Source organism: Sarcophilus harrisii, chromosome 1 (assembly GCF_902635505.1).
Source record: "Sarcophilus harrisii chromosome 1, mSarHar1.11, whole genome shotgun sequence".
In the NCBI taxonomy this organism is placed as follows: Eukaryota; Metazoa; Chordata; class Mammalia; order Dasyuromorphia; family Dasyuridae; genus Sarcophilus; species Sarcophilus harrisii.
Genome location: NC_045426.1, coordinates 116,327,232 through 116,341,523, shown reverse-complemented (window position 1 = coordinate 116,341,523; position 14,292 = coordinate 116,327,232). Strand labels below are relative to the sequence as shown.

The following is a 14,292-nucleotide window of genomic DNA, read 5'->3' as shown; positions in this document are numbered from 1 at the left end:
TGGGCATTGTTCCTTTTGCATTTGTTGCCTCCCTATAAAAATATAAGGTTCTTGAGAGTAAGAATTGTCTAACTTATGTATTCTTCTCCCAAGTGCCTAACCCAAGGTAAGTACTTAATAAGTATTTTACATTTATTCAAAATAGATTTTTAAAACTTCTTTTCTAATCTTTGTTCCTTTGTCCCATCTCATTCTGAGACTTTATAGTACTAATACTTTTTTATAATACCATGTAATACTTCATTCTTTTGTTCTGATCTTGCTTCCAATTTAAATACATATCTTTAAAAATCTATTTTGCTTGATGATTTCTTATTGCATCTATATTGGTCTCATTAAGTCCTGTTTTTTTCTTCTTGCTCAGAATTATTTTTACTAATTTTCAAATTTTCATCACTGAGAATTTCCTATTACTTCTAGGCTGATTAATATCTTAGGAATTTTAGTCTACAGGAGCATATTTATCATTTCTCTGAACCCTTGGAAATTGGTTATTCCCAAGTAAAAAATACTTGTCAGACTGTAGCTTTCTTCTCCTCTGCACAAATTCTAAAAGTGGTTATTTGTCCCCAAGGGCTCCTATAATTTATACTTGCCCATTTCTCCTTGTTAGAAAGTGTATGTCTAACATAGAATTTCTCTGTCCTAGGAGATAGCAGTGGTATGATGGGATAGAGTCTGAATTTGGAGTCAGAAAGATTCAGATATTTACTAGCTTCATGATTTAACCTTTCTCAAGCCTATTTTCTTTATCTATAAAATACGAATAATAACTCACAGGGTTCAAGTAAGGATCAAATGAGATAATATACATGAAGCTCTCTGAAAACTTTAAATTGCTATATTGTTTTTGTGATCATAATTATTTTCTATCTTTTGAAGGTAAGTTAAGAAATGATTAGCAGTTCTGCTTTGTTCAGGTGGTAGAGCACTGAGCTTGGAATAAGAAAGACTTATCTTCCTGAGTTCAAATCCAGCCTCAGACACTTACTAGTTGTGTGACTGACCCCAGGAAAGTTACTTAATCCTGTTTGCCTCAGGATTAGTAAATCTTTCTTGAGAGTAGGAACTGTTTACTTTATGAGTAGTAAAATGAGTTGAATAAGGAAACGGCAAATCCTTCTAGTATCTTTACCAAGATAAAAGCTAAATGGATCACAAAGAATATGAAAAATGAAATGACTGAACAATAGCAACTACTGTAAAGAGAGAAAATTCCAAAAGATCTCTGGGAAAATGAAGATGTGTATGTTTGTCTAGACCCATTTTATTACTATAATAATCAGATACTGCAATTTCATTAAGAAATCCAATAAATTTGAGTTATTTAAATGATGATGTTTTACATTGAAACTTCAATATGAGAGGGGCACAGGAAGTAAGGATTGCAAAAATTTATGATTGAAACTGTGGCTCAGAAGAAAGGAATAAAAGATACCAAATAATTGTGAAGTATACAGAATCCTTATACTGGGGAGACATTCTGAATTCTTCTTAAAAAAAAAACCCATCAATGGACACCGAGAATAATAGATACCATATGCCATTCATCCCCAAAATGAATTTAATTGCAATAAAAAAAGTTCAGAGACATATTATTGTTGATGTGGTAGTGATTTCTGAATCAACAAGACATGATCAAAGATCAAAATTAATATAAAACTTAACTGTGGAAAATGTAAAAAATGAAACTGAAACAACTTCAATCTGATATATTTACATGAGTTATTTTAAAAATAGGAAATGGATGAAGAATGGATACTGACAATTAAAATAATTTCATGTAAAAGTTTAATTGAAATAAACCAATTACTTTAAAGACAAATGAAGAAGAGCCTAAAAATTGCCTAAATTGGCAAATGCTTTCTTTATCTTATCAGACAAAGGTATCTAGCAACCAACATATGTTTAGGATTTATATTATTGTTTGTAAAAAGATTTGTAAAATCTTTGTAAAATTTTGACGGATTATTAACAATATTTCTTCATAAAACAATAGGAAGCTACAAGAAAAAAAACCATTTTAAAGAAAGCTTGGCAGGAGATCCATATAAGAAGTGTCCTTGCTAGGGCATTTAAAGATGCTACTGAAAGACAAATGAGAAATAGAAAAAAATCTGCAAAGGTTTTATAATAAAACTTTTCATCTTCATAGGTGAAATTTGGACTCTAACATAATTCTGAACATGCTTCTTTTTATTTTAATTTATTTTTAAAATTTAAATAGTATTTTATTTTTCCAGTTACGTGTAAAAGTAGTTTTCAACATTTACTTTTGTAAGATTGAATTCTATTTTTTTTTCTCCTTACTTTCCTTATTTCCCATTGTCCCAAACACAAGCAACCCAATATAAGTTATACATGTACAGTTAGATAGAACATGTTTCCATAATAGTCATGTTGTGAAAGAAAAATCAAAAGGGAGAAGCCATGAGAGGAAAAAAGCAAACTAAAAATAGTGAAAATAGTATGCTTTAATCCATAGTCAGTTGTCATAGTTCTCTCTCTAGATATGGATAACATTTTCTATCCCAAGTCTATTGGAATTATCTTGGATCACCATATTTCTGAGAAGAGCTAAGTCTGTAATAGTTGATTAGTACATAGTCTTGCTATTATTGTCTACAATATTTTCCTAGATCTAATGTATTTCACTCGGCATCAGTTCACATAAGTCTTTCCAGGCTTTTCTGAAGTCAGTCTGCTTATCATTTCTTATAGGACAATAGCATTCTGTTACATTAATATACCATATTTATTCAACTATTCCCCAGTTGATGAATATCTCCTCAATTTCCAATTCCTTGCCATTTTTGTGCATTTTTGCACATGTGGGTCCTTTTCCCTCTTTTATGATCTCCTTGGGATAGACCCAGTAGTGACACTGTTGGATTAAAGGTTTTATAGCCCTTTGAACATAGCTTACAGTGAAAGAGATTAGAAAAGAAACTGTATGAGACCAGATACCCACAGAAGAGGTCCATGCAAGAGACAAAATAATTGTGAAAGGCATTGAGAGATCAGCCTTCAAAATTTTTAAAGGAGGGAACAGTACCAATGACATGTAGAAAAAATATCACATTCAAAAAAAAAAGATGAGAAAGAAAATATCAACAACTTTAAACTCGTGCCTATTTTGCCACATGTACAAAGTTTTATTGAGACTAATATATATCTATACCTAGATTTTATTAGACATATTTTATAAAAACACACACACAAACTGAGACCATCCTTGATTGAAGTTATTAGAAGGAAAGCAGTCAGCTTGCCTAAATAATATTAATTCCACAGTTGACCATATCTTCCCCCATTATACAGTTCACTGCAAGGTGTAGAAAACAGTAAGTTTGTCCCTGTGCTTATTATTTATTGCTTTTTAAAAAAATACTAGATTTAGCAAAGCAAAATGTCACTCAAACTTATCTTCCAAAGGTAAATTTACTCTATTATCTGATTATTAATAACAACATAAAACAAGGAGACATACTTAGAAATGTTTGCTAAGTTCAGTACAAGTGAAAGGAACATATGGTAAGATGCTTCTGGATCTTCTGTTTACAAATGGCATTATGTTGTTTATCACAAACATTGCACAGTCTCCTAAATTAGATAGTTTTTAAAAGCAGACCTATATGGGCGCAAAGAGAGCTCCTGTTGAGGAGTTTCCACTACTAATGTACATTTGGGTATTTTTTCTACTACTTAAGTTTTAGAGGTTTGTCTGGGGGAAAAATGTATGACACACATACTTTGAGCAGTCTAACATTGCTAAACAAAACCCAAACCAGATTAGAATGTAATTGGAAAATAGTTACATAGTAAATAAAAATACAGGAGAACCATACATCCTATAAATATTTCATTTTCTAAGTCAGAGTGCTGTCATCAGGGATCTTTATGTACCATTTAGGGACTCCCAGTTCTATTTATTTGACTGGTAATCTGGTGTGTCGTCCTAAAAGACTAAGAGAACTTAGACTTGAACCTTTCTTTTTGACTTCAAGATCAACACTTTGCATCATAATGTTGAGATTCCTAATTATTTTAAAGAGTTTGGCCCAGTTGTCTACACGGGAAAAATCAGGTGTTTGAAGAAAGCCTATTGTTTATATTGATATAGTTATCAAGAAATTGGAAATGTATATACCCATATGTATACGTCTTGGATAGATACTGAAAATAGGCAACAAATTAGGCCCAGAATTGGAACAGAAAAGAGCACTACTGGTTGAAAATTGCCAAGTTATTTTAGTAACCCCTATCTCCCCACCCACCCTATACTTACTAAGTTTCTAAAGATATAAAGATGAGGATCATTTAGAAGGCAATGGAAGAATGGTTGGTGGATATGAAAAGGGCTACAACAGATTAGACAAATAAGGAATTAGGGAGAAGCAGTATAAAAGATATTATCAAAGAAGTATTTTATTTAACATATTTAACATGTATTGGACTACCTGCCATCTAGGGGAGAGGGTGGGGAGAAGAAGGGGAAAAGTTGGAACAGAAGATTTTGCAAAGTTCAATGTTGAAAACCTACCCATGCATATGTTTTGTATATAAAAAGCTATAATAATAAAAAAGGAAGTATTTTAATACAAAAAGTTGGGACTGAAGCTGTAACAAGAGCAGGGGATAACTATTGGATCATTCATGTGTTCTGTTGGTATCCTAATTTTAAGAGAAAGGGAAGAAAACTTTATTAGGCTGTAATAAACTCTGGCAAAAATTAGGAAGGACATAGATAAAGCACATATAATACATAGGCATGGATGGTTTGCTGTTTGCATCATTGATATGAATACCTGTGTTGATAAGATTATAAGTCCTTTGGAGTATTAGAGCAATATACATGTTCCTGTGGTCAAACTTCCACTCAGTAAAGGATAGGTCTCATTCCTTTTCGAATGAGCTTTTTTTTTCCTTCAACAACCATATTATAATCATGGTTTTCATTACACTGTCTCAATATTTATGAGTTCAAATTTGTCTCCTTGTCATAAGAATTTGTGATCACTTTGCTTTGTACATATATGAATAGCAATCTGAAACTGTAAATTTTATTTCTGGCCTTTACAAAATCTAAGAGCACTTTGTCTCCTAGAAATTTGAGTCTATGTTGTTACTTTTTGCTTTGTAGCTAGCTACTCTGCCTTTTCTAGCTCTGTGGATATTATATTTTCTTCACCTTCCTTGGCTTGACAATTTTACAAGACGTTTTTCTTTTACCATCCATAGTTATTCTCCATCCATATATGAGTTTCTTTATCATGTATCTGCTAAAAATCTAGATAATATTAGCTGTTGAGGAGAGAGAGAAAAAAGATATAAGCCAACCAAAATCAGACAGTGTTTTAATTTTTTAAAAGACTTTGAAAAGATTATTTACCATTTTAAAGGTGGGTTTTTTTTGATGTGTTAAAAAATACATTCTTTCAAAAGTGCTTACCAAAGATACTGTCATTTCTCCCGCCCAAAAAAGTTTATATGGATTAAAATTATTCAAAAAACCTTTAGCAAATTATATAGTTAATTTATTCAAATAAAAAGATAACAAAATTCATTTAAGAAGTATCCCATAATAAACATTTTGTCGATGTAACATTATAGAATTTTATAACCAGATGTATGTATTTGAAAATAAATTATGTCTTTTCTGTCTTTTAGAAGTAGGACATGAAGACTTCGTTCTCATGGTAGCAGTCACAGGAAATCTAGACAAAGATGTAGCTCAATTGTAATTAAAACACTTCTTTTCTAAACAGTATTTAATCTGATCATTTTAGGCATAGTTTAAAAGAAATCTTGGTAGCTGCGAGTTATTGACCAAACTTTTTAAGAGGGAAAGAAATTGAGAAGGTAAAATCATGTATAATATGTGAACAGGTAAGAAATTTGTCAGATGCAAGTAGTATTTTTGTCTTGTTTAATGAGTTAGAATAACTGAAGAATTTGTCATATGTCCAGATCCTAATGGATACAGCAGCAGGAACTGTCTTCACCAAAGTGAGATATTGTTTCCTCAGATTCACATTTTCTTCACCAATTGGTAGAGTTTCTTTTTTTTCCCTAAAAGATAGCCCATCTTCCACTTGAGTCACAAAGTGACTATGCAACTTGCTGCCTGCATTTTTCCTCTCCCTATAGACCTGTGAGCTCAGAATTCTATGTATTGGTGAAGTACAAGCTCAGGTCATGAGGCTCCAATATCTGGAACACCCTGCTAACACAAGCAGTGAATCTGATAAACCTTCTCTTTATGCTTAACCAAGCTAGGCCCCAGAAAGCAAGAGGTTCAGGTTATTGCCAGGACTGTGCTGAAAACCTATCCAGTATGATAAAATCTACCAGACCTTGATTCTTTGCTGAAGATTTTCCCCTTTTGAAAAACCAAAAGAGCAAAAAAAAGGGGGGTTTGAGGGAGAATTGAATGTTCTTGTATCTTGAACATAAGTCCATAACTCTATCCTTTAAAGAGAAAGAATCTAGAGACAAAGAGGGTACAAAGAATGATAAATCAGTAAATGGGCATTTATCAAAAGTCTGCTAAGGACCAGGACTGTTCTGGGCTCTAGGATACAAATGGTGCTCATGCTGGACAGTCATTTCAGTCTTGTCCTAGTCTTTGTGACCCCATTTGGGGTTTTCTTGGCAGAGATACTACAGTGGTTTACCATTTTCTTCTCCATCTTATTTTACAGATAAGGAAACTGAGGCACAGTCCAGTGACTTTCTCATGGTCATATTACTAGTTAACTGTGTGAGGCCAGATTTGAACTCGGGAAGATTTTTCCTGATTCTCAGCCTGTTGCTCCTACACCACCTAGCTGCCTAGGAATACAAAGAATCAGGCATTCCCTACTTCAAAAGGAATTTATATTCTAGTGAGTGAGGCAGGTGTATACTGCATAAATAAAGTGCATAAATGAAAACAAATACAAAGCAATTTATACAAGGTAATTGGGAAGGAAAGAAAGTTATCGGGATCAGCAAAGACTTCATGTAGAAGGCACTGCTTCAGCTTCATCTTAAAGAGAATGATTCAGTGAGCTGGAAATGGAGTGCATTCTCAGCATAGGAGACACTAGAGCAAAGTCCCATGAAGAGATGGGAGATGGTGTTCTATGTGAGAAACAGGGAGGGGGCCAGTTTGTTTGAATCACAGAGCATTGCAGTAGGTAGAGAGTAATATCCAGTGACACTAGAAAAATAGATGGAGCCAAGTTGTGTAGGATTTTAAAAGCTAAATAGAAGTGTGTGTGTGTGTGTGTGTGTGTGAGAGAGAGAGAGAGAGAGAGAGAGAGAGAGAGAGAGAGAGAGAGATCTTCAAAGCAATATGAAGTATTAAAATTGATTGAAAAGGGAGAGTAACCTGATGAGAATATGCTTATGGAAATTTATTTTAGCAAAACTATGTGCAATGGATTAGAATGGTGAATAATTCAAGGCAGAAAGGTCAGTCTTTTGCTATCCCTTTAGACAGGCAATGAGAGCTTTAAACCAGGTGATAGCTATGTTAATAGAAAGAAGGGGTCCTCTGGTAGAGATTGTTTTTAGGGATAGAAACAATAAGATTCAGCAACTGATTGAATATGTAGAGGAAGAATGATGAGTCAAGAAGAATGGTGAGATAGTGAAATTGGAAGACTGAAAAAATGATAGGGTTTGGGGGAAAACTTTGAAAGTTTGGGTAAGAAAGATAATGAGGTCAGGTTTGCACATGTTACGAAAAAGGTTAGATATCCATTTTGAAATGCTTGATTTGCAGATGGAGAAACAAAGCTGAAACTTGGGGACAGGAAGGGCTAGAGTTGACTCTTTGTGAATCATTTATGTAGAAATTGTAAAAACCTATGGGATCTAAGGAAAAGATGAACAAGGAAAGGATTTCATTATTTGTGATAGTATTGCCACATTCTTTTAGAACAAATGATTAAATTTAGATTTCAATGAAAAACAATCTTATGGTAATACAAGTTCAAAGAAACTGACAAAAGTTACTTAGCAAACTAAATTTTGATATTGCTCCCTAAAGAAGAAACTCTGCCTCTTTTCAGAATTTAAGAAGTAATGCTACTATAAGAGTTTTATGTTATCAGAATAGCATTTTCCTTTATAGATATTCACTATAATTGTGAACAATAAAATTAATGGTCATTTTTAGTAAATTAAAATGGGATTATTGATCATTTAAATTAGATTATAATTTTTGAAAATTGGTTCTGTTAAATTACAAAGAATAAGTATGTTGCAACAAAAGATGGGATTGTATTGTCTTTTCATTTTAGTATTGTCTTTTCATTTTAACTGACAGTTTGAATCTCATGAAATCTTCTGTCAGTTTTTTTACCAAAGTAATCAGAAATTATGTAACAATTGTCATTCTCAAAAAAAAGTGAGAAGTTACAGAATTGAATAGTTTTCATACTTCTTAAAATATAAAGACTGTTTCTTCTTTAAAAATTCTAATCACCATATTATATTTTGTTTCATAATTTTAAAGTCTTGTGAAAACTGAAAGCTATATTTGTGATGTCACAAAAAGTTATTTATTCAAAGATAAGAATTTAACTTTCCCAAACAAAATTAATAATTGTTTGTCTGCAGTAACAAAATTCTCAGTTTTTGGAGTTGTTTCATTTTGTTGTTGTTGTTTTTTTCTTACCATTTGCTGGTTTGGATTGTACTGGTTAAAAAGAGCTTTTTATTTATCTTTTTTACAGTGGACCAGAAGATACAATAAATGATTGCAAGATACAATTTATAGAAGAAATATACAGAATTGAAAAACCTGGAGCTCATCCACTTTCATTTGCAGATGGACCATTTACAAGTATGATGTTTTTCTTTTGGGCAGTGATATAAAGGTTACTGATATTCTTATATGACTGACTTAAGAATAACAAGTAAGAGCTTTTAGGTGCAGGGGGAAAAAACCATTCATCAAGCATCAATTTAGTGCCTCTTTGGTGCCCTAACAGTATGCTATGTATCAGGGTTACAAAAATGGTCCCTGGCCACAAATTCCTTATATTCTCTTACAGCAAATATCATACACACTTCTGAGTAAATACAAAACATAGAAAGGAAAGACAAGTAATTTGGTTTAAGTAATTGCAACAGGGAAATCCAGAAAGACTTGAGTAAAAAGTCTCAAATGAACTGAGACCAGAAGATATTATAAATAAGCATAGTACCTGCCACAAAGTAAGCAATATATAAATGTTAATTATTATTTTTCCAGCTTCTGTGTTCTTGGAATTCTATTGGAACATTTTTATTGGAGTACATTTAAACACCTAAATTGAATGTCTTAGCAAAATGATTAGAAGAACCTTCAAAAGAATCCACAGTGAAAAGCATACAAAACTGTTCTTATCTTTCTCTTAAAGAAAACTTTGCTTTTATTCTTTTGTGGGGGTGCGGGAATAGTAGATAGATTTTACAAACTATAAAATACAGATACAGTTATTACCCCCTATTTTTCAATGGTAGATATAAATTAGAAGTAATATTCTATTTTTCTTATTCCACAGTATTCTAGTTTTTTGCTGCATACATTTGTTTCCTTTTTAAATAAAAGAGTTAGCAAGCTATGCAATATTCTTTTATAGAGAAGTGGAGTATTTTAAGAGACCAAAAGAAGATCTTAACTGAGAAAGGAAAAATGACATCCTATGGACTGAAATCAGATTCAGGTCTGAAATTACACATTGACATGGCAGTTGTTTTTATTCATGCTTTGATCCTAGGTAGAATTTTTGCCACTAAATTACTAGTACATTTATCACAAAATTTCACATTTAGTAGGAAATCTCTAGCTTATTATCTAATTCAATCAATACATGAGCACATTAATAAGAATCTATGACAAGTGGTAGTTTTTGTTTAAAGACCTTTACAGAGCAACCCCTTATTAAACTTGGTTAAGAAATCTTTCTTTTATCTCAAGCCTGAATTTTCCTATTATTAGATTCTACTCTATGCTCCTATTTCTACTTTCTGGATTCAAGCAGAACAAATTTATTCAATAAATATCTTTCTCCCTACCCCCCAATTGGGAAAGCAAGAAAATCAAAACCTCTTTTAAAAAATTCTTTAGTTAAAGTAAGACAGATTCTTCCACTGACCATATCCACAGGGAGATATCATTCTATACTATAGGTCCACCTCTTCTTTAGGGGGGAGATAAGCAGCTTTCTGATAGAATTTCATCATGGGTCCTGGAACGTATGGTGGTTGGCCATGGTTCAGGTATTTATTAAGTACTTATTACAAAGAAGAAAAAAAGGAAACAGGCATTTATTAAGCTACTATGTGTCAGACATGTTAAGCATTTTTTAAAATATCTCATTTTTTTCCCTCACAACAACCTTAAGTGAGTGCTGTTTTATGTTTTAAAATTCTCATTTCATTCCAAGAAACTGAAACAGACATACATCAAGTGACTTGCTCAGGATCACATACCTAGTTAAGGTTGAAGCTGACTTTGGTCTCTAGAGTGTTTCTAACTCCAGGTTCAGTAACCCACCTGGCTGTCTCTAACAGCAACTCATAATTCTTCAAATGCAAGTGTGTTTTGTCCTCTCCTAGTTAAAAATCCCAGGCTCTTCAAGTAGTTCTCTAGTTGTCATATTATCCTAAGTTCTTTTGCTATCCCTTACTTCTTTCTCTGTATACTTTTCAGCTTATTGATATCTTTCTTAACCTAGGATTCCAAAACCTGAAACCATATGTGGTCAGATTATACCATAGTAGAATTAGGACTGTTGCCTCTTTGCTCTGGAAATGAAAGCACATGTAGGGCCTGTGTTTGAATTTTGCGAACATCAGAACAGCAAGGACCACAGTGTAGGAGCCAAGAAAAAAAATTAAAACTTTGATTGTATAGAGACAAACTGCTGTTTCCGGCAATAAAGAAAAGTCCCAGGAAAGATTTTATTAAATGAATGCATATAGAATTTTTATTATCTTGATCTTGATGAAAGCTTAAGTGAGATAATTAGCAAATGCCCTAATTACCCTTCCATGCCCTTGCTTAGTCTTCCTCCTTTTGCTCACTGCCTCAAGGCTACTGGTTCTTGGATCTCTCTAGTTTTGAGATAAATAGATATTCTTTCTTATATAAAGTCTATCTCCAATGATTTTGAGTGTCCATTTGTGTCCAGTGAAAAACATTTGGTGTCTGTCTCATTTTCTACAAACTTGAAGATTTCTTCATTAGTGGATTGGCAATTTCAATTGGTTCTAAAAGGAATCCTAGGATGTCGTTTATTTGAACCTTCAGACTTCAAATCACAAAGACAGACACAAGCATTCTCATTATTTGTTTAATTATATTAGATTTAAACTTCTTGCTAACCATTTTAATGCTATCCTGTTCAGCCCAGGGATCATTCTGCTTAACGCAAAATGGAAAGGGGGGAATAAAAGAGTTATGTTCTCCCCATTGTCCGTTATTAATGTCCTGTTCATTCTGCACAACCATGTTATCCCTCTCTGAAGCTTTACTTTTTCCCAAAACTTAGTTTAAGCTATTTGTGTTGTCTTTATTTAAGGAAGCAGTGCCCAAAGAAGCAACTCATCCATATCTCATCCTACATAACTTTTACCTGTGTACAGAAAAGCTTGAGGCATTTTGTTCAATTTATCTGGTAGTCACCTATCAGAACTCCCTCCATTTTTTTCATTTCAGCAACAAATCTTTCTTGTTGGTTAAATCACGGCCAACATTACAAGTCCTCTCCTCTACCTTTTGATGGATTAAAATTTTAAGTAAAGCAAGCCACGAGATTATTATTCACTCTGGAAGAGAGAAATCACGTGCTGTTGTCCATAAACGAAAGAAAGACTCCTTTACAATTATTGCCTTGCTTTGGCTAGACTTGTATCTTGCTTCTTGAACTTCTTAACTGTTTTCTCCTTTTGTTCTAGTTTCACCCAAGAATATTAACAATTTCTCTCAGTGTTACTCTTTACTCAAATGTGCTCTATCATGCCTCCACCCTCAGATCTCTGAAATTCTTCACATGAATATGTCTTCACATCTCCCTTTTTCCACTCCATTTTAACTGACTTACCTTTAAATTGTGTACTTTCAAAGTCATATATTAGTCATAGGTTTTGTGCAAATCTCAATGATATGGAAGTTTGAGTTTTCCTGTTTGCATGAGGATCTCTAGCTTATCTTATTGTCTATAGGGTTAGGGTCTATACCAGTGATTTCATGAGTATAGACATTTAGGGGGTAAGGAAATTTTCTTGACCTATAAAGGTTGGTATTTTCTTTGCAACTTGTATTCTTAAAAAAAAAAAAAAAAAAAAAAACTAAAAGCTATTTGGAACATAAAAAGTTAATTGACTTGACTGGTCACAGAATCATATAACCAGTTTGGGTCCAAGGTAAGACTTAATCTATGTGTTCTTAAGGACTAGCTCTTTGTCCATTATGCCATGCTTACCTCTCTATTTCTGTATCATGTGTGTGTGTGTGTGTGTGTGTGTGTGTGTGTGTGTGTGTGTGTGTAAGTTGTCTGATACCATATATCTTATTTCTAGCTTCTGTTCTGAATTGATTCTCTTTGGATTTATTGATCTTAGTTTCTGTAATTTGTTTCTATCATTTTATATACTTGTGAATTCTTTAAGATGAATACTGCTTTTATTTTTGCTGTTATTATGTCAGATCTCTATTACTCATTTTGATGGTTTTCTACTCCATACCTTTTCAATTTAAAATCCTTTCAATTAGGTTTTTCAGACTCTCTGCAAATATATACACTGAGATATGTGTGTTTAAATATATATGTGTGTATATGTGTATATTTATATATACATATATATGCACACATACATATATATAATGTGTGTAAACAGCAGCAAAAATTAAAATTTACATAAAATTTGGAAAAATTGAATAAAATAGAGAACAAAAAAAAGCATCTGAGAATGAAATTTTTGCACCAGCGCTTTAAAAAAAAAAATCAACTCAGCCAATAGTCGAATACACATAATATAGAATAGGCATATAGAGAGTATAGATACCAATATACCTATGTGATATATACACACATATATATAAGTATGCATATGTGCATATATATATCCATGTATGTGTATATATACACATACATTCTCTGTGTGGTCAAGAGCTAGTCATTTCTTTTTCTTTTTTGTCTTGATCCAAAAATATGAAGCCCATTCTCAGATACTATCGTTTCTCTTGAATGTTCTCATGGTTTTTTTTCCAGAACATGTGTAATTTTAAACTTTGACAGGTATTCAAACATATAGACAACAAAAAGTATTGTAAATGATTATGCATTTGTGCACAAAATTATTATTTAATAATACCAAAGCAAATTATGCATGTTGAGTTTAACAAGTACTTAAAATGTTGTATGTGTTTTTGATATCTTTTGAATGTTTTCCTCACAGTTAATATTGACCTTTTTGGGAGGAGGTGTTTTGGGCTTTCATCATAAAGGGTATTGATATTATGCTTTTGTTTCTACTTTTTGTACTCTATATCAGTTCATTGAAGTCTTCCTAGATTTTTTTGAATTGTCAGTGTGGGTGTGTACATATAGATGTATATATAAAATAATGATTGGGGGGGGGGCACAGTAATAATCCATTGAACCAGAATGGTCTAGTCTCTGTTATTAACAAATCAGGAACAGCTAAAACTCCATGGATAGCTCTTTTCACAGTCTCTAAATTTCTAATATTGCTTCTTAAATTTTATAGTGCTTTTAATATAGTGCTCCCTACTCTCACTGTTTTCAGAGATAGAAGTGAAGCATTGGGATTATCTGCTCTTTCCTAGTCTTGATTTTCTTACTATTTATTTATGATAATCACTATCAAATAATTCCCTTTCATTCCTCCCTTCCAAATTTATTGTTGTTGTTGTAATTATATTGCATTATTTAATTTTTGTTCTCCCATCCCTAATCACTCAAGCCAATTTAGAAGAGATTGTTGTCTTTTTTTCTTCTTTTCTGAGGGTTCTCTGGTATTTTTAGTTGAATCCAAGCCATTTTTACCTTAATATTCTTCTGGTGGAGACATTTTTGTCATTGTGATGCCCCCCCCCCAAAAAAAAAAAAACCTTGAGACAACTACAGTTCATGATAATCCCACTCTAGTTTCAATAATATTTTGTAACTTTTCACATTGAATTCCTTTAAATGCAAAGTTTTCAGAGGCTTTGCCTTATTGAATAACATAATTCATTTGCATATCAAAAGTCCTGACCAGATCTAGCCTCCTTTATTTGTTGAAATC

General features: G+C 32.6%; 1 protein-coding gene across 3 annotated transcripts in view; it reads left to right on the top strand.

Annotated features, from left to right (window-relative positions):
* Positions 1-14,292, top strand: part of UHRF2 (ubiquitin like with PHD and ring finger domains 2) — a 152,509-nt gene that overhangs the window by 94,528 nt on the left and 43,689 nt on the right. For all 3 annotated transcript variants that reach the window (XM_031961956.1, XM_031961949.1, XM_031961946.1), the window contains one exon: positions 8,727-8,836. In XM_031961956.1, the coding sequence (XP_031817816.1) occupies positions 8,727-8,836 (110 nt within the window). The remainder of the gene's footprint in view (positions 1-8,726; positions 8,837-14,292) is intronic.